This window comes from Acomys minous, assembly GCF_964271855.1.
Source record: "Acomys minous genome assembly, chromosome: 2".
Taxonomy (NCBI): Eukaryota; Metazoa; Chordata; class Mammalia; order Rodentia; family Muridae; genus Acomys; species Acomys minous.
In genome coordinates, this window is record NC_140484.1 from 66200463 (window position 1) to 66226328 (window position 25866).

Below are 25866 nucleotides of genomic sequence, written 5' to 3' on the forward strand. Positions count from 1 at the left end.
ATCTCAGCCCCGGGACCTAAGGAAAGGTGGAGGAGAGAGCCAACTCTAACAAGCGGTTCTTCTGACTGCCACAGGTGTACCTAGGGAACGCTTGTACACACACACACACACACACACACACACACACACACACACAAATAGAACTTAATAATCTTTTAAAATATATATATGAATGAATAAAGAAGGCAGTGCTGGTATCTGCCCTGGCCTGTCTTCTTCCACTGGGGATGAAGAAACTCCACTTGACCACTCTCAGTCTCCATTTCTTAAAAGGGGTCAAGCAGGTGAGAAGTGCTGTAGCCTTGCCCCCCACTGTCAGTGGCTCTCACAAACAGCAGGACCAGGGTCGGAGCCTAAGCCCCTGTTTGGGGGCCCCATTCTCTCTCTACGCACTTTGGACACTTACTAACAGAGGCTGAGTCAAAGGTGGGCTGTGGAGGCCAAATTTATTGAGGCATCAGCTTGTTCTCTGCACTGGGAACAGTCGAAGTCTGTCCCTCCTGCCTCCGAGGTCCTTGGCTATAGAGGTGGACATTTCCACTCTGTGGGATGGTAGTCTTCAGTTTCCTGAAAGATCCTCAGGGATTAGCCCAGCCCGTGTCTGGGGAACTCATGGGGACAGGAAGAATAGTAAGCTGGCATTGTTTCCTAGGGCCAGGTAGGGCTGTGGGTGGTGGACAGGCTGGCTCAGCTCTGTGCGTCCCGGGCTATGCAGGGCAGGCCCCTGGGTTTTTGTAGGTTCCTCACTCACATGAGAGAGTTCATGAGGAGGCAGTGTGTCTCACTGAATCGGATGGTGCCAAGTAAAGGACCAAGTGCCAGTGGTGACTAAAGGAATTCATGGACAGTCTCAGAGGGACCTTCCAGCCCCTGCCTGAGGGTTTCTTTTTATGAAGGCCTGATAGGTCTCTTCCACCATCCTGGATGTCACTATGGGAAACATGGGATGGGCCAGGGAGAGGAGCAGGCCACAGGTAGGAAACAGACCTCTGCCCCGAGCCTGGGAGGAATGTTGACAGTAGAGGGAGGTTGAGGAAGGGGACGGCTGCCTCCTTTGTCCCATGGGCAAACACCCCAGAACTGCCCGCACCCTGCCAAGGCCAGCAGTGGGCAGAGGGCAGGGCTAGCAAAGCCTTGGGCAGCCTGGGGTCTGGAAGTGTGGGGGAGAGGACACAGTGGTGGAAGAAAGTGTAGGAGCAGCAGGAAGCACTTGTCCACTGTCTCTGAAGGCCCGTCACTTGTCCATGTGCTGCAGCAGCAGGTCCACAGCCTCTGCGAGGTTGTCCACGTACCCATCCGCCTTCACTTCTGGGTGATGCTCATCACTAGGCCTGGAGGAGACAGGGCCACAGGTCAGTCTAGCAGGACACAGTCCATTTTTGTTATTACTGTATACTAGAGCCCAGGTAACATTATAAAGAAAAGACGTTTGTGTAGATCCAACTTTAGAAGCTGGACATCCTACATTTAGGCCCTGGCTCGGGCATCACAGCAGACCATAAGAGCAATGTGTAGTTGAGTCAGGGCTGAGGCTTAAGCTTTAAGGACTCACTCCTGAACAGGGTCTTCCTCTCACTGTCCACAAGAACTACCCCCAACCTGAGCATGGCAGCACACACCTTTAGTCCCAGCACTTGGGGGGCAGAGGCAGGAGGGTCTCTGTGATTTTTGAGGCTGATCTACAGGATGAGTTTCAGTAAAGCCAGGGTTACACAGAGAAACCCTGTCTCAAAAAAAGGAGAAGGAAAAAGAATCACCCCCAACCGTCCTGAGAACAGTAACTCAGTGTCCTTCCCCCAGACTTCAAATCTTTCAAGGTCCCACCACCTTCCACATGGTCACACTGGACACCAAGCCTCTGTCACACGAGCCCTGGGGGCACAAACCACAGGCAAACCTTAGCAGCCAGTGACCCTACAATGGTCTCCTGAAGCCACATCTATTTGGCTACAGTAAGCTGGCTTCCAGCATGTAGCCTACCTTTATTCTGAACAGTGTCCGTGCCCTTTGCCCTGCCAGACAGCCAGGGCTGTGGCTCCCACTGTGCCCTCCTCTGCAGTCCTACTAGGGCACACACACAGTCCTCCTGAGTGCCACTCCATACCACTCTGCCACAGTGTACCTGCTGGCCTTGGCTCCGTCTTCCTGAAGCAGAAGTGCCACCCAGGGAGAGCACCCCGCATGGCAATTGGGGTGCTGGCCTGATATACGTGCTTTGTGGGGATGGCAAGGGCACTGGCAATCAGAACCCCTCCCTTCCCTGATGCTCGGGGTGCCACATGCTGCCTCACAGGGGGCATCAGGGGCTCTTTGAAAAGCCCTTCTCTGGCTGCGGTCTGGCTGGACACTGCCTGAGACTTCTGGATGAGGCTGAGTCCTGAATTCAGAATGGGCTCTAAAAATAGACAACAAGACCAGAGAGGGTAACTCTGCCACAGGAGGAGCCAGGGTGGGCTCATCTTCACAGTCCTCTGAACACGTGGGTGCCTCATCCCAGGGGCCATGGGCAGCTGTGCCAGGGCTGTGAGCCAGAGTCTGTCCCCTTCCCATTGCCCCCCAGGCTTCATGGGGTCACACTAAGCAGTCAACTAGGGTGTGGCGGGAGGAGGGCCAGCCTCTGCAACTCTCCCACTGCTGGGATTACCCTGGCCTGACTCACACTTCCTGGGAACTACATCTACCTGCAGTATTATTGCCCCTTCAAGACTTCACCCAGCCTGGAGGAAGTGATTTTGTTGCCTGGCAACAGCTAAAGTCCATGTTGTCCTTTTCTGATATTGGATTCTGACAACTATAGGATGGCTGGCCTGGGCAGCCTATAGGAAGTCACCTCCTGGAGGGAAGAGGCCTCCCTTACCTGCTAAGGCCCCAGACAAAAGGGACCAGGGGAGCATCTCCTCACAGGGAAGGGCGCTAGGAATAGCCTAGCTCCACATTCATGGGTGAGGCCTGTGCAGGCAAGATAGGAAACAGCCAGGGCATTACGAGTGGCCAGAAGGAGTCTGTGAAAGGACCAAGGCCTGAGCCCAGCCTTCACCATTGTCCTGGGGATGTCTATTCATAGTCGCAGCCCTAACCCTCGGGTCCTGGCCAGAAGTGGGGCAGAAGCAGCTTTGCCAGGCATCCGTCCGGCTCACCTGGATACTGTTTGGAGTCTGGGGCTTGCTGGCCTCCTTGGAGGAGGTGCTCCTCTCAGATCCTTCCTCTCTCCCTGCACAGCAGTACGTGGTGGGTCCCACAAAATCTGCAGGATCAGGGTCGGCCTCCACCAGCATGGCTGCCAGCCTGTCCTCTGGTGGGTTCCTCACAAGGGAAAAGGGGACATGTTCTACCCAGGCCAGACTGGTTCCTTCCAGCTTGCCCCTGCCCCTCCCATTGGATCCAGTGGAGTCCCCTTCAGTCCGGTCCCCTTCCCTCTCTCCTGAAGCCATGGATGTTCCCCCGAAATGCTCACCTGCTCTGGCCTCTCCCCGGTATAAACTGCTGACTGTCCCAAATGCCCATAGCCTGGATCCTCAGCAGAACAGAGTTCCATCCTGCCTAGATCCCTCCACGTGACAGCCACCAGCTTCAGACAGTCCCCACACTTACAGGCCATTGTCTGTGCTAAGCTTTAGAATCCTTCCTTCCTCCGACAGTCTCACTTGGTAGCCCAGGCTACCTTCCAACTTACAGCAATCCTCCTGCATTGACTGTCAACCACTATGCCTTTCTTTAGAATGCTCTTGAAATTTGCTCGATTGAGACCTACACACCCATCAAGAAAGACTCCACTTGCAGTCCCGGCCTCCGGCTCGGCACTATCTATAGCGCCCGGTGCTCTCTGAACATACAGAGCTCGTCCCCTGCCCCACCGCAGCTGGACACATTGCTTCCCCACCTGCCAATGGTGGCACTGGGTATGTTTCCCCTCTGTGTCCCCCAGAGCGTGGTTGGCCCTCAGCAGCACCCAGGAAGTGTCACCCAGTGAATGAACAAAGGGCTTGGGAGGCAGGGTGCTGCCTGTCATTAGCTATTCCTCCCCCACATGCCCTGAGAGCTGAGTGCAGGGAACCACTGAGTAAGGGCAGGAACAAGGCGGTTCTGTGCACACGGCCCACGGGCCAGCTTCACAGGCATGGGCTTTGTACCCAGCGAAGAAGAATGGCACAGGGCCCCAAGCAAAGGAGCCCAGAAAGGGCTGCCTCCCGCCACCTCCACCTCGGGGGTAGCACTTCTGCTATCCTTCTGGTTTTTCCCAGTCACTGCCTGCTCCTCAAGAACAGGGTACGACAAGGCTCTCATGACTATAAGGAGGCATACATTTTTTGTCCACTGCTTTGGACCAGTTGGGCTGGCTGCCCCTGGTGGCTGAGGCCTGATCCTGGGCCTGCCCAGGGAAAGAACATTCAGCGAACTAGGAACTGGCATTGGGGTAGTGATGCCAACTATAGGCCACACTGACGCAGTGGGAAGACAGAGGGTATTGCTTCAGGGGCCAGATGCAAAGGGCAATTTTACATCTGAGTGTGGGTGCCATGGGACTCTGAACCACCAAGGAGCCTGGAAAGCAAAGCATGGCTCCTGCAAAGGTCGGGTGGACAGGGCTGGAAGATGGGCCTCCTCTAGGCTATAAATCCAAGCTGTTCAGGAAGCCTACAGGGGGCACCCCTTCCACTGAGCACGTATTCATAAAAAGGACTCCTCTATCTCAGAACACACATGGTCAAGACACAGTTTCCTGGGTCCCAGGAGAGCAAGCAAGGGACCTGGTTACATTATAGCCAGCTAGTAGCCAAGCACTGTGTAGCCTGTGTTGGGATGCTGGCGGGTGCCTGTGGGTCAGTGACCACCCAGTAGTGTAGCTGGGTGATTGGCACTGCACACAATCCTCAGGCAGATGCTCCTACTCCTAATTTCTGTTATAACACTACACTTAGGTTCTGGAGGTGGGTGGGGAGAGCGTGCCTGGAGCTGGGGGGTTCCCTGCCCTGTCCCTTGGGGGAAAACACTGGGTCCCACTGATTATGAAGATGTATGGGTAGACATCCTTCCCTTGTTCAGCCAAGGCCTCTCGGTATCCACTGTATTCAAGGCCTGGTGGCTGAGAGACATACAAAGGGATTTATTCCTGCCACAGCCCTCGGAGGGTAACTCTGACCTCGGGCACCTGCGCACATGCTCTCCAGCTGGGTCCCTACCTGAGACCAGCTGCAGCCATCACAGAACAAGGCTTCATTAGGAGTCGTCACTGGCCTGGAGCAATCTGAAGGTTGGCCACAAGTCAAGGGATCAGGGCCATCCCCCAGCTCCAAGCTCCAGTGAGAGAGGCTGGCTAAAGGCAGGCCTGAAAGAGTCCTCATGAGTCGCCTACTGAGGTGTCTTAGTTGCTGTTCTACTGTAGTGGAGAGACACCATATAAAGAAAGCATATAACTGGGGGCTTCCTTACAGTTTCAGAAGGTTACCATGGCAAGGAAGCATGGCCGTAGGCATGCAGGCACAGTGCTGAGAGCTTACATATCAGCAAGACTGAGGCATGCAGAGGTAGGGCTGGGGAGTTGGGGTGGAGGGTGGGCTTTTAAAACCTCACACCCCATCCCAGGAACACACCTCCTCCAACATGGCCACACCTCCTAATCCTTCCTTAACAGTTCACTAGCTGGAGACTAGACAGTCAGATATCTGAGCCTATGGGGGCCGCTCTCACTTAAACCACTGCATTAGGCCTGTGGCTCCCTGCCCACTAAAGGGAGTGGACACATCTTCTCTGGCTGGTGCCTCCCTTGGAGTCAAGAGTTCTAGGCAGCACAGGTGACCAAAAAGTTCCATCTCTCGACAGCCCAACAGAGTAAGAATGTGGCCAGGGTCCGGTCTAGTGTCTTGCCCAATGCTCTGCCATTTTGGCTCTGCCGTGCAACTGAAAATGCTGTGCACTTTGAGGGTCAACCAGCCCAAACTCCAACCCCAAACCCCAGCAGTTCTCCATGGAAGTCAGGGGGCTGAAGGGGGCGGCAGAGCTCCCAGCTGGCCCTCTGTGCACTACCCAGATGAGCGCCATACTGTTACGCCCCAGCTCCCATCCCCCTACCAGGGCTCCGGCTGCTGTTCTCACTTATTCCACCCGGACAAAAACCTGTCAGCATGTCAGCAGAGCTGAGAGTGGGGTGGGGACCTGTGCCCCCAGCTGAGACACACCCTCCCTGCATGTGGGCAGCATATGTTGGAGGCGGGGCATGCAGCTCAGAGGCAGAGGGGGGCATGTTGTCTGTTCTAGTCCCGTGGCTCCCTGAGGTCATCCCTGGTGGCCTCAGCCCCATCTATAGCTGAAGGCCTATGGTAGGGCAGGGCTCACCTAACTAAACTCCCTGACACAGACAGGGCCTCAAGGATCTGGAGGCCCATCCCAAGCTGATGTGTCCTCCAACTGGGAGGAATCAGGGGTCTCCCCTAGTAGGAGGTGGTGGTGTTCAAACCAGTTTCAAGGGTGCTGAACCCTGATGGGTAAACTGAGGCAGGGTCTCACACATTTTCAGGAGCCACAGACTCAGGCCAAGGGGATGGTTGCTGGTTGGGCATGTAACATCCTGGCCTCCTGCCTGCCCTGCTGGGCTCTAGGACTTCTGAGTGATTTCTAAGAGGACAGGTAGACAGCGGAAGCTCTGCTGTGTCTGCTGGAGGGGTGTTTCCCAATGGCTTCAGAGCAGCTTGGATTTATAGCCAGAGAAGGGAGGTCTCCCAGCCCCATTCTCTTGGCTTTTGTGGGAGGCAAGCCTGCTGGTGTCTCAGACGCCTGCAACCCCCCACACCAGATGCTTCATTACCTCTGACCCCATGAAATGACATTCACAGGCCTGAGTTGTGGGCGGAAGATTATCAGCCAGTGTGTGAGCTGCCCTCTAGGTCAAGGTCCTCCACCTATGTGGGTACAAGCCTTGTGTAGCATCCCCATGACCTCTCCCTAGCACTTGGCACAAATGTGGCTGGTGTCTCCAGGGCCAAGGAAGAGCAGTCCGCAGGTGGAGACATCCCAGAGCCCCAGTGGTAATGGCGGAGTAAGTTTGCGACATTTCAACCTCATCTAGAGACAGGCTTCTCTGGGAGTCGCCATTGAGCTTGGTGACCTCTGGCCAGACCCTGATGTCTGTGGCAGGGGCACCTCTGCCCTCCTTCTGCCTCAGGATCAAATCTCAGCTTTAAAGTGTTTGCAGCTTTGACTGTGAGGTGAAAAGAGCCCACAGCTCATAAAAGCTGATGAGACAGGAGGCTGAGGGCCTCTGGGCAGGCCACTGAGAGCAGCTTAGAGTCATCAGGACCAGGGAACCAGGTCTGAGCAAGGTCATGTCTGGCAGGCAGCTAGCTGGCCATGGAAGCCAGCGGGGATTTTTACAATGGACACTGTTACCTACCGCCCAGGATCACCCTATGGCCTATTCATGACTTAGTTCAGCTGGTGATACCATCAACCAGAACTCAGCCCGTGGTTCCACCTGAACCCAGTCCACACAGTGGAGAGCTTCTTGTGAGGTTCCCACACACCACAGATGGCTGCATGGTGAGCAGGAACCCGCTGTTGGGATGACGTTGGTCTCATAGGAGTCCTCTCTGACGTCCCTGACCATGGCTGGAGTAGGGAGCCTGTGCCCTGAATTCACACACCTAATGAGCATCCTGGGAGTTTCTGGCTAGTATTCACAGAGCCCTTCAAAACCAAAAGCCAAGCTGGGCGTGGTGGCACAAGCCTGTAATCCCAGCACTTGGGAGGCAGAGGCAAGCAGATCTTTGTGAGTTCCAGGCCAGCCTGGTCTACAAAGTGAGTCCAGGACAGTCAAAGCTACACAGAGAAACCCTGTCTCAAAAAACAAAAACAAGCAAACAAACACCCCTAAAAGCCAGCCAAGTATGGAGGCAAACACTTGTAATCCCAGGAGAAACAGGAAGATCTCTTTGAGTTTGAGGCCAACCGGGATCTACACAGTGAGGTCCAAGTCAGCCAACGCTACCTAAATGAGACTTTGTCTCAAAAACCCAAAATAAACAAACAAAAAAATAAAACTAGAAGCTACAGTCTGGCTTCTTGAGCAATCTGGTGGACCCACCAGCAGCCTCAAGGGAATAAGGCTAGTGGCTCCTGTCCTATCTCCACCGTCTATTGTTCATTCTTTTTGTTTGTTTTGTTTTGAGTCAGGGTTTCCTCTGTGTAGCCCCAGCTATGCTGGAACTCGGTCTGTAGACCAAGCTGGCCTTGAACTCACAGAGCTCTGCCTGCCTCTGCCTCCCAAGTGCTGGGATTCAAGGTGTGCGCCACCATCGCCTGGCTCTACGGCTCATTCCTAATGATAGACACCCTTCAATCAAGTGTATTTTTAGCTTACCACTGTAAAACGTTGGCTGAGACTTAATCCCCAAGAAACATATCCACCAGGTAGCTTTCCTTGTCACCTTCCTATGCCCAGTCCTGGCCTCCTTCCTTAGGTAGCCAGTCTAAGCCCCGTGGTTCCCAAACTGAGCACCACCCACTCTTCTGCAACTGTTATATCAGTCATGGCCTTGCCCTGCGGTCCGTCCTCTACCAGCACATAGGGACACAGGACTTGCGAGAAGGCTGGCTTTGACATCCATGTGTCCTTAGGCAAACGGACACCCAGAGCCTCCTTTCTCTGTCCATGAAACCGAGCTGAGAAGAGCCCCGCCCGAGGCTGCAGCGGGAAGTGAGGAGATGAAGCGGCTGAGAGCGGCTGTGCCCACAGCCAGTGCCTGACCTAGGTGGACAGGCTGGGTGGAGCGAACAGACAGAGGGGCCCGGAGTTGGAGCTTGATCCCAGATAGACTGATGTGGGCCTGCTAGACTAGGTGGTTGATCAAATGTACCCCTGCTGTCTGTGGTCTCTCAGCTGGCTCTGGCCAGAGGGGGCAGGGATAGCTTCCAGGCCTTTTGGGAACTCATAGTGGACCAACAGAAGAGATGGTAGCCAGGTCCCGGGGCCCACATATTTCAGGGGCAAGCATTTTCTCCAAGGGGCCCTCAACAGAACCATGAAGCTATATGCTTGTCACACCAGGGGTTAGGGGCCACCAGGCTGCAATGCAGTTTCTAAGCAAGCCTCTGGCAGCAGAGACTCAGGTCCTGCAAAGATTTGTGTAGCCGTGCCGGGCGAGAGGCAACAAAGAACTCTGAACTCCTCTCAAACAGAAAGGGCAGCAACGAATCCTTCTTGGGTCCCCAAGCCAAGGAAGAGTGCTGTTCACAAAGTCATCTGTGACAGTGACTGCCCTGCAAGGTCTACCCTGGCCACCTGAGCCTGCGAGGACCTGGCAAGAGGACTTGCCCCGCTCAGCTCCTCTTGTCTTTACAGCAGTTAGAGAAGGAGATGCTATCACCGCTTACATCTGACAAACCGAAGGTCAGAAAGGGTGAGCGGCCTGCCCAGGGTGTTGGGAGGTTGTTTTAGAAACATGTGTAGCCTGATCTAGATCCCATGGGGGACCCAGCGCTGAGCCGTCAGGTGATGAACAACAGTCACCTAAAGGCTGGCAAAGGCAGGGCCTGTTGGGGGCTGGCAGCTGGGCTGGGATAGAGGAGCCCCTGACAGCTGTTCCTGTTTTGATTTAAAAAAAAAAAAACATGGTAAACACCTGGTATGTGTGTTTGGCCTTAAACAAGTTGGTCCCTCCTCTTGCTGAGTCCCTGAGAGATGTGTACCTGCCACACCCAGGGCACAAGGCCAGGTGTTCACCCACTCAGGGCCTCTCAGAAAAACCATTCTGCCCTCTCCTTAAGCCAGCTTTTCGGAGGCTGCACCCCTATGTTCGGAGTTGTCACAGGGGTGCCAGGAGACCAATGACATGGAGAAGGGGTACCCTTGCTGGCCTTGTAGCTGACTGGCATCACTGAATTCTGCCTCTTGAGGACCTATGCTATCTTTACTCCCATGGCCAGAGCCCAGGGACTGAGCCAGCGATCTTGTTAGCAGGCAGAAATGAGGCTCCGAGGGCCTGGCACCCTGGTGTGGGAGGGCATGGGCACTCCTAAAAACAACTTGCCCAGACTACCAGGTGCCAGGGTGGTGCTTGCATTTAGAACTTCCATGCTGATCTCTCTACTCCCAGTGAGTGACCCCCCCTCCCCTCACAATGCCCAGGGCTGGTGAGCCAGCTGCTCCCTGGGAGTTCCTGCTCCATCCAAGTGTGACTGGAGCTTAGAAATTGACTTCCTGACCTCGTGACACTCCAGGGACTTCTTCCAGAACAGCCTCTGCCTTTAGCACACCTGCTCCACTGGGAAGCATTAAACAGGGATCCAGGTGGCCAGAGCACCTGACGGGGATGCAGCTGCTCTAGGCAACAGCATGTTCCGCAAAGCCTGGGCCAACCCCCGCCCTTGCACACTGCCCTCTGAAGTGCACTGGTGCAGGAATAAATAACTAAGGCTGCCCATGAGTGTCAGGCTGAACCAGCACTGAATAGCAGGACAGAGGAAGGACTGCCGGATGGCTCACCTTCTCTCATTTCAGATGCACGAGCATCCATCTCTGTTAGAGAGACAGATGACTTGAGTATTCAGATCCATTGAAGAAACACTGTCCTTCTACCTCGAGCCTGGACATCTTTGTTAAGAGTCAATTCTAAAGCAACATGGGAGTTTGTTTTGTGGAAAGTTCTTGGTAAACGCTTGCTGAATTAAAGCACGCGTGCGCTAAGGGATGTTTAGAGCATCTGTGCACCGCAGTCCACAGCAAAGAGGGTACCTGCCTGTGGCAGAGTAAGTCCGGTGTGGTGTACCTGCTAGGGAGAATACTACACAACTCTGAAGAGGGATCAGGGCGAGCAGGCAAGAGTTAAGTATTACAGGGCCACAGTTACAAAGATTGGGAAATTAACAAGTGTCCCAGCGAGGCCGCTGTGAAGGCACCCTTAAGCTCCTTGGAGGTGGCAGTGGTACTGTCTTGGGAAAGCGCATGATGAGAACAGTGATTCTATTCTGCACTGCCACTGCTCCCCAGAAACAGCGCCAGGCTGAAGAGTGATGGGGATGATGGTGGTGGAGGGTATACTACTACTACTGCTATCATCATCATCATCAGCAGCAGCAGCAGCAGCATCACTGACAGGGTCTTAGCCTAGAACTTAGTTTGTAGACCAGGCTGGCCTCAAACTCACAGAGATCTTCCTGCCTCTGCCTCCTGGATGCTGGAATTAAGGAGTATGCTACTGCACCTAACAAGATTGTCCTTGAGCCTCAACCAGGGCCAAGGCAGTCCCTGCTGAACCCGTGGCCTGACAACAGGAGGAACAAGACTGGCTAGTGCTGGCCCTGAGGGCAAATACTTGCCTGGCTCACAACACATGCCATGTGCTCTGCAGACCATATCCAACTGTTACAGACAGGGTCAGATCAGGTAACCCTGAGTTGGGGATATGCTATCAAGCACACACAGGCCACGGGCTGCAGCAGGTGTCACAGGCTCCCAACCCACCACCCTGTGGATAGAGTCCGAGGGAGGGGCATGCCCAACACCATAGCAGCTCCAGGAGACCTCAAGTCACGCACTAAAGAGAAGCAGGGTAATGTACTTTAGAGGTTTCAGGTCAGGGAGCACAGCCCTGATACTGAAGAGCAGCAGACAGAAAAATCTATCAAGTCCCCAAACCTGACAGGGTCTTTAGTGTAGCCCCCTAGGTTCTAAGTGAGGAAACTAAGACCAAGAGAGGACAGGTACTGCTGAGGATTCCTAAGAAGACTGAGAACCTCCCTGCCACCCCTAGATGAGAAACCTCAGCAGAAAGGGTGCTCCCTGTCCCATTCCTAGCCACCCTCCTGGATGTACTGGAGGCTGGGTAGAGCAGTGCATGTTACCTTCATTGCTCTGTATGAATGAAGAAACTGAGGTGACCCCAGAGGGAGCAGATAGGAGGCCACATACTGTCTAAATTTACTTGACACCTCCTGTACTGTGCTCCCCCCAAAAGCTAACTAAATCACCCCCTTAGTCACAGGCCAGAAAGGCTAGCTTGTAACTCAGCAGAGCAGTCCGGTGAGGGGCTGGTCAGCTAAGGCTGGGAAGCCAGCCCGCCTGAGGCAGTGTGCCCCACACTGGGCCAATTGTGTCCATGGGGGACCCTGTCCAAGCTGCCTGGGCTCCTGGCTGGCTGCCTGGCTGGCTCCTGGACAGAATCTTGTTTTCTCCAGTTTTCATCCCTGACCAGGAGGCTGAGCCCCTCGAAGGAGCATTTACTCAATGCAACTTTGACCCTCAAAGCCCGGCCTACCCTCCCACGGAGCCTACGGAGCCCAAAGGAACCTTCCCTGGGACCTCCCACTGCCAGCTTTGTGCCAGAGGGGATGACAGCAGCAGGACTCAGTGACCCTCACAAGGGTGCTGGAGAAATGGAAGGGTGCAAAAGGGTTTGGTGCAAAAGGCCTGAGGTTCAAGGTTGAGGTTGTCGCTGGGTTTGGAAGGTTCTAGTGATTGGCTCCCTCTTTCTCCACCCCTACCCTACTCCCACAGCTCCCCTCCATGGGTCTCACAAGGGAAGGCCCTCTTTAGTCTTCAGTTTCTGTATTAGGGATCAGCTGTGCTGAGATCTGAGAACAAACGGGGCTTCTTGGGGGCTGGGTGACACCTTCTTTAGGGTGCGGGGGGGGGGGGGTGTCACTGGGAAGAGGACCCAGGCACGTCTCCCATTCTAGCTCTGAGTGAGAAATGGCCACACCATCTCTTAGTGACTTCCGGCCTGTTATGAGTCAGGTCCTCAGCACACTAGCCTTTCTACTGTGGGTTAACATGCCACAGGGCTTGTTCCCAGTCCCTGCCCACCTGACTTCCTGGCTCATTTGGTTTGCTTATTCTCCCATATAAGTGTGTTGGCCTCAGGTGTAGTCACTGGTAGGGAGGAGCGGGGAGGGCAGCATGCACCTGTGGTTATCTTAAATTGTCCCTAAACAAAGTTCCTTGGCAGGAGACTAATTACTTCCAGGAACTCTTGGACTCTTGGGAAGGGTGTGTCAGCCCAAGATCAGATGTGAGAGGAAAAAGCTGGTTTAGGTGGAGCCTAAACCCCTATGTAGCCCCTGTAGAGCCCAGACCAACATTCTTTTTTTTTTTTTTAAAGATTTATTTATTTATTATGGATACAGATCTTGTTATAGATGGTTGCGAGCCAACATGTGGTTGCTGGGAATTGAACTCATGACCTTTGGAAGAGCAGTCAGTGCTCTTAACCTCTGAGCCATCTCTCCAGCCCCAGACCAACATTCTTGCCAGCATCAAAGTGGGCGGCAGCTGCCGCGGGGTGAAGAGGGAAACTACAGCAGTGGACTCCTGGACAGAGAGACCAGTGGAGGGTCCGTTCCCTGTGTAGCACCTAGGATTGGCCTGGCAGTGGTGGCTAATGCTTATAGTTCCAGCACTTGGGAGCCAGAGGCAGGGGGATCTCTGAGTTCCAAGCCAGCCTGGTCTACAGAGTGAGTTCCAGGACAGCCAGGGCTACGTAGAAAAACCCTGCCTCAAAAATGCATAAAGGAAACAAACAAACAAACAAACAAAAAGCCAGTATTGTAAACCTAGCCAAATATAGCGGGAGAGGTTTTTTATGAGTGAGGGTTTCTCTGTGTAACCTTGGCTGTCCTAGACTCACTCTGTAGACCAGGCTGGCCTTGAACTCACAGTGATCGCCTGCCTCTGCCTCCCAAGTGCTGGGATTAAAGGTGTGCGCCACCACCGCCCAGCTCCATTTTCTTAAAGCAGTATAGGTCTAACTTCATTCTGATGTGCATCCTTGTGCCCACAGGTGACATGCAATACTCAGCCCTCATCAAAGAAGCTCCTTCTTGCTGCACAGGAGACGATTACAGAGAGCCACGACACGCAGAGGACAAGTGACCACTGGATGCCCAGACTCAACTGATGCATCCACAGTGCAACCCCTGTGCCTCACACACGGGTGAACATCACAGAACAGGAGGTAGAAAGAACGTTAATGGCGCGAGGACCAGACCGTCTACTGCTAGACAAGACGTGACAAGGAAGCTGCACTCACGAAGTCTCAACAATAGAGTTGCTTACCTAGGACTGCATCATGCCAACATGGGGGGAGGGGAGTTTCACAAGGCTTCCCCCATTGTGGATGGTTAAAAGAGGAAGGACAAGTCCCCCACTCAAGGGATGAGCCCCCTAATGGGTTATCCAATCCTAAGTGGCCAGCCCTAAACTTATACCTTAGAACATTAAGTGACTCAGTAGGCTATGAGTGTGTGTGTGTGTGTGTGTATATGTGTGTGTGTGTGTGTGTGTGTGTGTGTGTGTGTGTGTGTGTGAGAGAGAGAGAGAGAGAGAGAGAGAGAGAGAGAGAGAGAGAATAATTACAGAAAAAGGCAATGGATTTGAAAAGGAAAGGGAACATGGGAAGAATTGGAGGGAAATAGGGTAGAAACGATGTAAATATAGTATTCATGTATGAATTCCCCCAAAATATTTAAATAAAAACCAGTAGAGGGCTGGAGGGATGGGTCAGTGAGTAAGAGCACCTGGCCTTGCAAGCGCTGGGCCTGAGTTTGAATCGCCAGGACCCATGTAAATAAAACTGCAGGGCGTAGCTATACCCTGGCGGTGGTGGGCGGAGACAGGCAGATCCTAGCCTACTCAGCAAAACCAGCAAGCAAGACAGTGAGAGACCCTGCCACAGTGGAATGAGGTGGAAAGCGATAGAGGAAGACATGTGCATGCGTACACACACACACACACACACACACACACACACACACACACACACACACAGAGAGAGAGAGAGAGAGAGAGAGAGAGAGAGAGAGAGAGAGAGTGTGCAGGAAGAGGCCGGAGTCTACTCAGCGCCAGCTGCTCCTGTGTACCCTTCCCCTCTCTAGATCTCACAGTCCATAGGCCTGTGCTTAGAGCCTGGAGCTTCCAGAAGAGTCCTGTGCTTAGAGCTTCCTGTGCTTAGAGCCTGGAGCTTCCAGAAGAGTCCAGGGGCAGCACAGGTAGAAGAGACTGCTAGAGTAGGAGCCTCACCCTCTGGGTCTCCTTCCGCAGGGGGTGGCTAACACAGTTCCCTCCAGCCCTGGACTATAGCAGTGAATGACACCAGCTCTACAGCACCTACAGGGACACCTCACCATGTACTGGACTGGGCCTTGTTTTTTCTGCTATTCTTATAAAGCACTAAGAAGTATTTGCAGGTCCCCCCACTAAGTGACATGAGTGCCAACACTTCCACTGTCTTGTACCCCAACAGCCCATCTCAACACACCAGGACCCCACACACAGCACTTGGGTACCCTCTATTCGGCAAACTCCTCCCCCAGCACTTGGAAGGACTACTCTGGCTCAGTCTGTGTTCCCCACACAGAGGCATGGAAACAGGGATTTCCTGGTTTGGGGGCTGGTGGAAAAAGCTCAGAAAAGAATGATGACCTCAGGCCTTTTCTATCTAGGGCAAGGAGCCTACTTTCTTCAAGGAGGACGAAGGCTGTTTACCTAGAGCCAGCTCCCTGCCTTGCCTTGCTGAGCCCAGCTAGGGCTGGGAACGCACCCTGCCCCTCTATTAGCTGGCTGTGTGATCTGTTCTTTGCCTTGCCAGAAAGAGGCATGTTCTGGAGAGCCAAACCTTCTCTCTGATATAGAGCCTGAAGCGACAGTGCTGGGGGACAGACAAATGCCTGGCCTCCTGAAGCTACTGCCTTGGTGACATGAGTCCCCTGCAAAGAGGGAGATAGTGGGGAGAAAAGTGGGTTATGGATGTGTTGGGTAAGGAAACCAAGTCCCCTGATGGTTGTCTCTGGGCAGGCTGGGGACACTTAGCATTACCAACACCAGAATTAGACCTTGACTGAGAATGCTGGGTTGGTAGTGTTCCTGCGCCTGGGTTGAGGGAAAGCCTCCCTTGGCCATCACCTTCCTCTACCCATCTCCAAAAGGCATAAGGCCACATCCCGAAGGCAGCATGGCATTGTCTCCAGACCACCGCACAGCAGGGCATATATGTGCAAAGAAGTGTTTGTAACAGGGATAGGCAGCCACAACATCACAGGCAATGAGGGCAGCCAGCTGCAGCACAGGCCACAAGAAAGGTCCCAGGGATTTCCCATGGATGTGTGGGTAGGATGCTTTCCTCCGCAGGCCGCAGGCAAAGCCAGTGTTTGTACTGCACCCCAACCCCAAAATGCACCACATCTTCCTGCTGCTGGAGGTCGCGGGGGTGGGTGGGGTGGGTGGGTGGGAGGTGAAATAGAAAGAGAGAGAAATGGGTGGAGGGAGACAGACCAAGAGAGGGAGGGAGACAGTAGAAGGCAGAGTATAAATGAATTAATGCTTTTAACATTAGTCTTTGGAAAGAATGACAGCTTCAAAACTCGCAAAGCCTGTCAATTGCACATCTATTTTCCTAAGCCGGGGGGTGGGGGGTGTACAGAAAACTTCCCTGAAAGGACTTGGCCTTGAAGTGTGAAGTCAAACAACTGGAACTGGCAGGCAAACAGCTCCGGATTCCACCAGGCTGAAGAACTGTGGCTCAGCGGCAGGTCAGGCTGTGGCACAATGGCGCCATTCATAACTCAGCTAGGCAGGGGCCTTCCAGTCTGAGAGGCCGTGGTACCAGGGACCCCAGAGGTCTGACCCAGAGCCAACTGTAGCTCTGACGCTGTGGGTCTCCCCCAGAGGCAGAGAAGCCAATGGGCCAGGCTGAGGACAGGCAGGATAGTCTTGCACTGAGCCACTAACAAACCCCTGAAGGAACCACCTGAGAACAGAGATTTAGGCCATCCGTGATGGCCATTGAGCCGGTCAGGGCTCCTGCGCCACGCCCTTCCTAAGCCTGCACAGCCCTCCTTGTGCGCACAGCCCTACCTTCCCCCTGTGGAGCTGCCATGAGCTTCCTGTGCTCAACACCATGTCACCTTGTCAATGTCAAGTTTGCATTTATGCTGAGAGGTGGCTTAGTCTCCGGCCCACTGCCACAGCTTCTGTGCATAGAATAGACAAGAAGCTGGCACTTGGTGTGCATGCTGGGACAGAGACAGAGGTCCCATTTGTAGGTGGTAAACAGCCTCCACTAACAAGCGCTATCTTTAATCTCTGAGTTGTTGGATGTAGAAGAGTTCATGAGCTTTTTCATGGAGTGTCTGTCACCAGACTGCCTTGTGGTGGCAGGAATAGGGTTTTGGGAGGGTCTGGCCAAAGCTGTTAAGCACACTGGTTCTTAAGAGTGACAGGCTTGTTCGTTCACTGTTTCCCAGAGGGCACCATGAGATCACTGCAGAGCCCCCATCAGTTGTTCTGCTAGGGGACAGCACGGTATATGCCCAGGCCGTGCTTATAAATAACCAACCCAGCTGGTCAGGGAATGACAGCTAGGTTTCCCTAATCTCTCTGCTCTTCCTTCCTCGGCCTAGGATACAGAGTAGTGTGACCACCCACCCACCCTCAGTGGAGGATGGCCAGCACTACCCCTCCCTCCTTAGTACACTCAGAATCAGTGAGGAAGCAGACAAGGTGGCCTCAGGGCAGGGCTCGTCTCTTAGAAGGTAGCCTTAGGGAGCTGGGCCCTAAGCTGTAGCAGCTGCTGTCTCTGCAGAACTGGAGCCCTCAGGTACAGGCACGTTTCTGTGAACAGCTGTGAACCTATCTGTGTAAAAGCAACATGGAAGCTTCTCCAGAGAGGAAGGCTTATTGTCTTCAGGTCTTCATAGGCACTGTCAACAAGCTGATGGGGACTACCCCTGGACCCTTCTAGGTTCGGCTGGTGGAGTGGCAGTTGGCACAAATACTCTGAGTGCCAAGTGCAATGGCCTTTAGCTAGAGCAGGGCCACTGGCAGCTTTGCAGTCACCAGTGCTGGGGGCAATACGGAGAGAGGCCAGGAGTATGTGTCCAGTTTGGGATAAGCACCACCCTCCCAAACCTTGTGATCTCCCCAGGCTTGTGTCCAGACACTTGACTTCCCTTTGAGATGGAGGTCAAGGCTACCCTGGAGCCTTCCTGAGAGCTGTGGGGTCCCAGAGCGTGTCCCTTCATGGTGGTGGCTGTTGTTGTTCTTTCTTTTTCTCCTTCTCCTCCTCCTCCTTATTCTTATTCTTCTTCCTCTTCTTCCTCTCCCTTCTTCTCCTCCTCTGTCCTCTTCCTCCTCCTCTTTTAGTTTTTTCAAGACAGGTCTCTCTGTGTAGCCTTGGCTATCTTGGACTCACTCTGTAGACCAGGCTGGCCTTGAACTCACAGCGATCTGCCGGCTTCTGCCTCCCTAGTCCTGGGATTACAGGCACGTGCCACCATGCCCAGCTTATGGTGATGCCTCTTGTGCAACTGGGACTGTTGTGCTCTTTACTGATTAACTGACCTGAACTTGTGGCTATCCTTCTGCCTCTGCCTCCAGAGTGCCACCACCATCCACCTGCAACCGTCTCCATTCTTGAAGCCAGTTTCACCTTCAGAAAGTCATTAGACCACTTTTTCCTCCTTAGAACACACACTGAGTGGGGCACACACAGTGGTATCAGTTAGCAAGGACCAGCTGTTATCTGTCTCTCCCCACTTGTACATGTGGTGACGGAGTGACCTGATGCTACATCTGGAAAGCAGGGCAGGGAGGCACTAACATCTGGGGTAGTGGTAGCTCCCCTCTCCAACCCCAGAACTGGCTGACACAGTTCAGACATGGTACCACTTTAATCTGAGAGCCCCTAACTTCCTCTTACTGGTAAAAAGACTCCATAGGACAGTGACTTATATGTGCTCACATGTAAATACAGCTGTGCCCATAGGTGTAAAGCAAACCAAGACCCAAGACAATGATAATAAAACAGAATAAGTGATCCAGGGAAGGCTTCTTCAAATGAGCAAGCCTTTTAAACTAACTGATTAATTAAATTAATTAATTTATATTTTGAGCCAGGGTCTCATTTGGTAGTCTAAGCTAGTGTTGTGAGTACAGGTGTGGTCCACTATGCCCAGGGTTGCAAACTTTTTGTTTGTTTTTTGTTTTTCAAGATAGGATTTCTCTGCGTAGTCTTGGCTATCCTGGAACTTACTCTGTAGGTTAGGCTGGCCTTGAACTCACAAATCCACCTGTCTGTGCCTCCTGGGTGCTAGGATTAAAGGCATGCACCACTACAGCCCAGTTAAAACTCTTAATTTGAGCCAGGCATGGTGGCGCACGCCTTTAATCTCAGCACTGGGGAGGTAAAGGCAGGAGATCACTGTGAGTTCAAAACCAGCCTGGTCTACAAAGTGAGTCCAGGACAGCCAAGGCTACCCAGAGAGGAAAAACAAAACTTTTAATTTGTGAATTTTTTGAGCCATTAAAATATATAAGAGCAAGATAGCCAGCTGTCCGCAGGCACACTGTGGCTTGTCTCACAGATGTCCCCTCCTTCTCTATACGTCACATATAGAAAGGAAGCAGCCTGGAACGGAGGCAGGCAGAAACCTGTGTCACTCGTCCACTACACTACCTTGCACTTTCAGCAAGATGGCTCAGAGGGTAAAGGTCTGTCACAAAGCCTGACAGTCAGAGTTTGACCCCTGAGAATCATGTAAAAGAAGAGAACCCACCTGGACGCTGTCCTCTGACCTCTAAACATACACTGTGGCACCTATGTACCTCCCCAAAAACCAGTAAGCAACTGTAAAGTGTTATTCTGTCTCTTTTAAAAAGAAACGTGTCAAACAGATATCTAATTCCATTGGTAGCCGCATCAGAAATAATGCAGATAGGGGCTGGGGAGATAGCACGGTAAGTGAACTCACAGCCCTAGCACCCACCTTAAAAACTCAGTGCGCTGTGCATGCCTGTAACGTCAGTGCTACGGCGGCGGCGGGCACAGACAGGAAAGCCAATGGAACTTGCTGGATGCCAGCACAGCTACAGGTCCATTGAGAGACCTTGTCTCAGAGGAATAAGGTGGGCCATGATAGAGCAGGACGCCTGATGTCCTTCTCTGGCCTCTGGCCTCACATGCACAGGCATGTGTACGCCCATCCACACACCTACACATACTACATACACACATACACACCCTGATGGGAAACTTAAAAATAGCAAAACAACAAGTTTAGCATCAGAAGTGCACAGCTTACACTCTAAAGTGCACAGCTTACCTCTAAAGTGCACAAAACATTGTTAAGATAAATTAAAGACAAAACACGCTATAGTCTGTACCTCCCCACTTTCCTGTGTTGAAACCCACTTGCCAATGTGATAGCACTAAAGGGCGGGGCTCTCGGAGCTCTATTAGTGACTCTAAACTATAAAAAGGCTTTAGAAGGAAGCACCCAGACCTTTCTTTCCTCCTTCTCCTCCCCGAGAACACAAGGAGGGGCACCCAGACCCTTCTCCCCTTTTCGTCCTTCTCCCCCTCCCCGCCGCCCCCCCCCCCCCCCAGGACACAGGGCCACCTTCTTGAAAGCAGAGAACAAGCCGCAGAAGACACTGGACCTGCCAGCACTCCAATCTTAGATTTCCACGCTCCAGAACCGAGGAGACTCCTTTCTTTCCTTTATGAACTGTTCAGTGTTAGGTGTCTTGTGACAGCTAACCAAGACGGACCCCAATTGAAGCTACAGACTCAATACAATCCCAGCTGCACTCACAGAACTGACAACTTGATTCTAAAAGCCATACATCGCCGAGGACCCAAACCAGATACAAAACTGAGGGAAAGAACAAAGCGGGGAGATTCATGCTCACCAACTTCGAAACTTCCTACAGACAGTGACTGCGCAGTGCTGTGCTTGTACAGGCACATGAAGCCGGAGTCTACACAGACCATGTTCAGAGGGCCAACTGACTACTGTTGTTGTGTACGTGCGTGCATGTGCGTAATGCAACCTGTCCCACACTGCTCACTACAGCCTAACTTCTAGGTGTCTTTTCTTTTGTGGATGTTTTTATACCTATGAAAAATGAAAGCCTGGAATCCACCCACATGTCTATCCATGAGAGCCCGGAATATAAACTGTGGAGCAGCAGCAGCACGTTGCAACACTCCGGTGTTACTCTGGCCTCTTTCCTGGCTGTGCTGAGATGCTGATTTCAAGGCGTGCCAGGCCTGGGGATGAATAGGTGCTATGTATGGCCTTCCCCTGTTGGCATCATGCCGGGTGAATATAATAACTAAGGGAGGCTGGCTGGTGTTCAGAGAAGCACTGCCTTTCCCTCCCTAGAAGTTGACTGTCTGCAGGGTGACTCACATTTGCCAGAGCTGAGGTAGCAGGAGCCGCTGGCAGCAGATGGCACAGGGGAGGGGGCCCCATGCATGCCCTTGGAAAAAAGGGTAGTGGACACATTCCTTGGCTGGACAGGATAGGGTAGGGAGGGTAGGACAAGACAGCCAGTCTTGCTCATCACCTTGCCTGTTACATACTGTGGAGATCCTGATGTTGACAGTGACAGTGACAGTGACTAGAACAGCCCTAGGAGCAGGAGATGGGAGGAAGGACTCTCGGGCACATTAGCCTAAAGTGCCCAGTATGTCCCTCATGTATTACCCACAGGAGCCTTGTCCAAGTGACCCAAGTCCTGGAAGCCTTCTTGGTCCACATTCCAGGCCTCTGGCACCGTGAGAGTAGGCAAAGCTAGTGCTGTGCCAGCACCTGGTAATGCCAGCAACTCTAAGCTCACTACCAGAGTACAGTGCTCTAGTGAGCACTGCTGGCCACCAGGCTGCACAGGCGCTGCTCTGACCTCTTGGAAGCAGAGCCTTCTGGTCTGTGCCACCAAGCTCCTAGGACATGAGTTAAAGGTCACAGGTAGTGCGGAGTAGATTTGGGCCTGTCTTTTGTGACCACTCTGCTGCCCTACAGCTCCCCAGACCCCTGGGCCCTTCCTAGCAGTTACCTCATTGTGAATCTTGGTAACCATCTAGGGCCTGTGAATGCAGAAGCCTGCTCACAGGGCGTGCCCATGACTAGCGCAGTACCTGGCATGCGATCCATTCCTCAACCTTGTTGAATGATGCTCTGAGCTCTGCTTGTCTATCAGGTGGGGGCTTACACAGGACGTGTTCTGCTCCCCTTACAGATGCCCCTGGAGTCAGGCCAGATAGAGGTGGTGGGTGGCCTCTGGCTCAGTCCAGAAGGCAATGGAACCCGGACTTCTGGCTAGAGGAACAAGGGTAACTTGGGCACAGACTGGTCTCCTGCCTCAAGGCTTAGAGGCCAAGTTCTGAGCAGAGGCTACTCTAGTGAGGCCTTTGGGCTTCCGTTGGACACTGGCCATCTTCTAGCCTTCCGGATAGGTCTGATGGAATGGGTAAAAGCAGGTGGGTAAGAGCCATGTGACTTATTCCTGGAGTCCTGGTGGCATCAGGGCAGCCAAGATGTCTCCATGTGTCTGGCTGTGACCATGAAGGGATGGGCGCCTCTCAGGGAGCTCAGCGCCTGGGGCCAATCACCACACACAGTTAGGATAGTAAGTACAATGGTGGCATGGGAGCAGGACAGTTTATACTGGGAGAGCGAGAGACATGCGCACACTGAGGAAATGCTCACACTGAGGAGGCGGCAGGGAGCTATATGTGTGTGCATACACACGTGGATTTGTGTTCATACACACATATGAGGGTGAGCAAAGCCAAGTCCCTCTTCAGTTCAGCACTCAGTGGCCACACAGGGACGGTGATGGCTACTGGTGACAGGCCACCTGGTCTGTCTGCCTGTGCTGGGGCTTCAGAAGCCCTCGGGGTCCTGGATGCCATGAGAAGGTTCTCTGGGGAGTGTCAAGTGACCATTTATGAAGCTAATTACTATTTCTCTGGGTCAATAAAATCTTAGGATGAGCTCATTCCAGGAGATGGCCTGCTATACAGAAAAGGTTAGCAGGGAAGCAAGGCTAGTGGGTAGACTGGGGATGGGAGGTGCTACCTATGCCAAGAGGGATAGCTGGCCATTATTCGGGGACACAGTTTGAGGCTGCCTGGAGGTTTCACAATGATTGTGATGGTTGGGAGCAAGAGACCCACCGGCCCATCCAGTTCCTCTCGTGGCACAGCAAAGACTGCCCTCTGTCTAGAAGCTACAGTCTGTGGACCCAAACTGGGGAGGACAGTGGTCCCTTCTGCCCAGGGCCTGAGAGAGAGCACTAAATAAGGCAGTCAGTGTCCAGCAGTTGGTGCTCAGTAGATATGACATTTAGTTGCTTTATCTGCAAGACGCAAAACCTAGGACCAGATCTGTTTAATCCCCTTTACAGAATGGAGCACAATTGGCCAAGTCCCTGGGACACTAGCACACTGAGATTCGGCTGTGGTTGGTATCCCTCGGTCTACCCAGGCATAAACTGATGGAGTGGAGGAAGAAGGCTGAAGGGATGGGACATAAAAGGAGTTGGGAAGACAGGCCTCCATCAGTGGTAGCCAAACCTTAGAACAGCCTCACTGCACCTCTAATCCTTTGCTTGTCCCCTGTCTAAGGAGGAAAGACTTATGTGGGCAGGTACACAGTAGGGACACCAGAAGTCCCCGTACCCCTGCAGGTCTGGGGTAGAATACAGAAGCAGACCATGGAAGAGAGGCTTGAAGTGGGATCTGTGTAGGATCTGGGGAAGTGGGGGTCTGGGGTGGAGTTTGGTCCCTGGGGGCAGGCTGAGGAGGTCCAACTCTCCAGGGTGCCCACCATCCCATCACACTAGCCCTTCACGTTATGCCAGCTCTCAGCATTCTTTTTGTTACTAGTTTTTCTGGGAAAGCTGTGTTTTCACTTCTGCTCTTCCAGGGGTTTGTTTGTTTGTTTGTTTGTTTGTTGTTTGTGGGTGTGCTACATCAAGCAGTGAGAACTCCACATGAAGTCACCCTTTTATACCAGTACTAAAACCTTGGGCATGCAGGGAAGGGGTGATTAAGAAAATCAGGTCTGGTCAGTCGCTTGGAGGCAGACAACCGGAGGAAAGGTGGTTTCTATCTCGGATGGACAAATGTTAGGCAGCCGGACTCAGTCCCCATGGAGACTGTCTTTTTATAACAGATTTCTTCTGAGGAGTAGCAGAATTTGTGTGGGGGTGGGGGTGCGGGGAGGGGTTCCCCAAAACTGCTTCAGTGAGATGTGAAAAAAAGAAGAGGCTATGGGAGCTCCTCTGATTCCAGATTTGATGATGGCCACCAGGAAACGCTCCACCAAGAATGGGTGGAATCAATCATCTCGTGGCCCCAGCCGTCCTCCAATGGCCGGTGGATGAGGAAGGTAAATAAATGTCTACTCTAGGAAGCCGACAACCAGACATGCACATGTGTGGAAGGAGGCCATCAAGAGGTGAAGACAGGATAAAATGGCGTACGTGTAAACAAGGATTGCTCTGTGTCCTCACAGATGAATGATGTCATGCTGGGAATTCCCTCTGCAGGATCTGGCCTGACTGGCATGCAGTTCTATAAATGTTCATGTTTGTCTCCTTATCTTTTTTTGTATAGTTTACTAAAGTATTAATATAGTTTTAGTAAGTAAAAAAAAAATTTAGGTTGCAAAACTTGATTCTTCATCTTTATATGATCAAATCCAAAATCTTTGATCTGGAAGAAAAGCCGTTTGTTTAGTCCTAAGAGAGAGAGAGAGAGAGAGAGAGAGAGAGAGAGAGAGAGAGAGAGAGAGAGAGAACCAGGTCTGAATGCTCTGGACAAGGTGGAAAATGACCGGCCGTGCCAGAACCCACACGTGCCTTTGGCATGCACTTCGGTTTCACAAAGGAGTGACTGTCCAGAAGATCCAGCATAGAGGGTTGGAGAGGGGTAGGGAGGCGGCCACTGAAGTGTTCAGCATGGCACAGCTACTGTCCTTGTTTCCTTCCTTCTGTCCCCCCACCCCCACCCCCATCTTCCCTTCACCTTGTTTCTGAGTCTTAGTCTCTCGTTTCAGCTCTGTGTACTCCAAACTATTTGTTTCCCAAGCTTTGGGCTGATTCTGTCTCTACCTCCCACCTCACCATGGGAATGCTAGGACTACAGATGGCATGCCATCTCTTCATGTGAATTCTGGGGCGTGTGCCACCTTTTCAGGTGAATTTTTGGATCGTCAGGCTTGTGAAGCAAGCGCTTTTTTTTTTTAACCCACTGAGCTGTCTTCCTGTCCTTAGCGTATCCTTATGTACATTAGATATTTTACTCACTCATCTACAAGCTCAGGACCTTCAGGGGCCAGGGAGCAGAGGAACAGGACCTGCGCCTGAGTGACAGCACAGGGATACAGTAGGCTCCTAGTGAAATGGATGGCAGCTGGTTCAAGGGGGCGGGAGTAGGGGAGGGGCTGAGGGGGAGGGGCTGAGGGGCAGGGGGGGATAGGGGAGGGGCTGAGGGGTAGGGTAGGGGCTGAGGGGTGGAGCAGGGGAGGGGCTGAGGGGTGGGGTAGGGGAGGGGCTGAGGGGTGGAGCAGGGGAGGGGCTGAGGGGTGGGGGAGGGGAGGGGCTGAGGGAGTAGATGAGACAGTTGCAGGTGAGAGAACAAACAAAAGCAAGTTAAGTAAGACTGCCTACCCTGAGCGCTGGCCAGAGGCTGTGGCATGGCCTGGGACCCACAAGAGTCCCCCTGAGAGGTCTTAGCTATGACATGACGAGAAGCAAATGACAGAGGGAACTGTCTACAACAGCGGTTCCCAACTTTCCTGATGCTGTGGCCCATTAACACAGCTCTTCATGGTGTGTTGACCCCCACCATAATATTTTTGTTGCTACTTCATGACTATAATTTTGCTACTGTTATGAATACTAATGTAATATTTGCAGTGGCCTTAGGCGACCCCTGTGACAGGGTTATTCGACTCACGGAAAGGTTGCAACCCACAGGTTGAGAACCACTGTCTAGAAGGTGGGGGTGCTGGTGCCCTCTAGGGAGATAGACAGGTACCTAGGTAGAGGGCAGGTTAGTCTCAACCGTTTCCCCACATTCGTGATGAAGG

The 25866-nt window shown here is 52.8% G+C and overlaps 1 protein-coding gene and 1 pseudogene across 4 annotated transcripts in view; one reads left to right on the forward strand and one right to left on the reverse strand.

Moving 5' to 3' along the window:
- Nucleotides 1-427: 427 nt before the first annotated feature.
- LHPP (phospholysine phosphohistidine inorganic pyrophosphate phosphatase) overlaps nt 428-25866 on the reverse strand; it is a 95448-nt gene continuing 70009 nt past the window's right edge. For all 3 annotated transcript variants that reach the window (XR_014777548.1, XM_084773863.1, XM_084773861.1), the window contains one exon: nt 428-1331. Coding sequence is in view for 2 of the 3 variants with exons in the window: in XM_084773861.1 (XP_084629987.1) it covers nt 1235-1331 (97 nt within the window). In the remaining variant the exon portion in view is untranslated. The remainder of the gene's footprint in view (nt 1332-25866) is intronic.
- On the forward strand, nt 16762-24157 carry LOC311591354 (selenoprotein K-like; annotated as a pseudogene). Its single transcript has 2 exons — nt 16762-16776; nt 23858-24157. The product of its transcript is annotated as a selenoprotein K-like (transcript).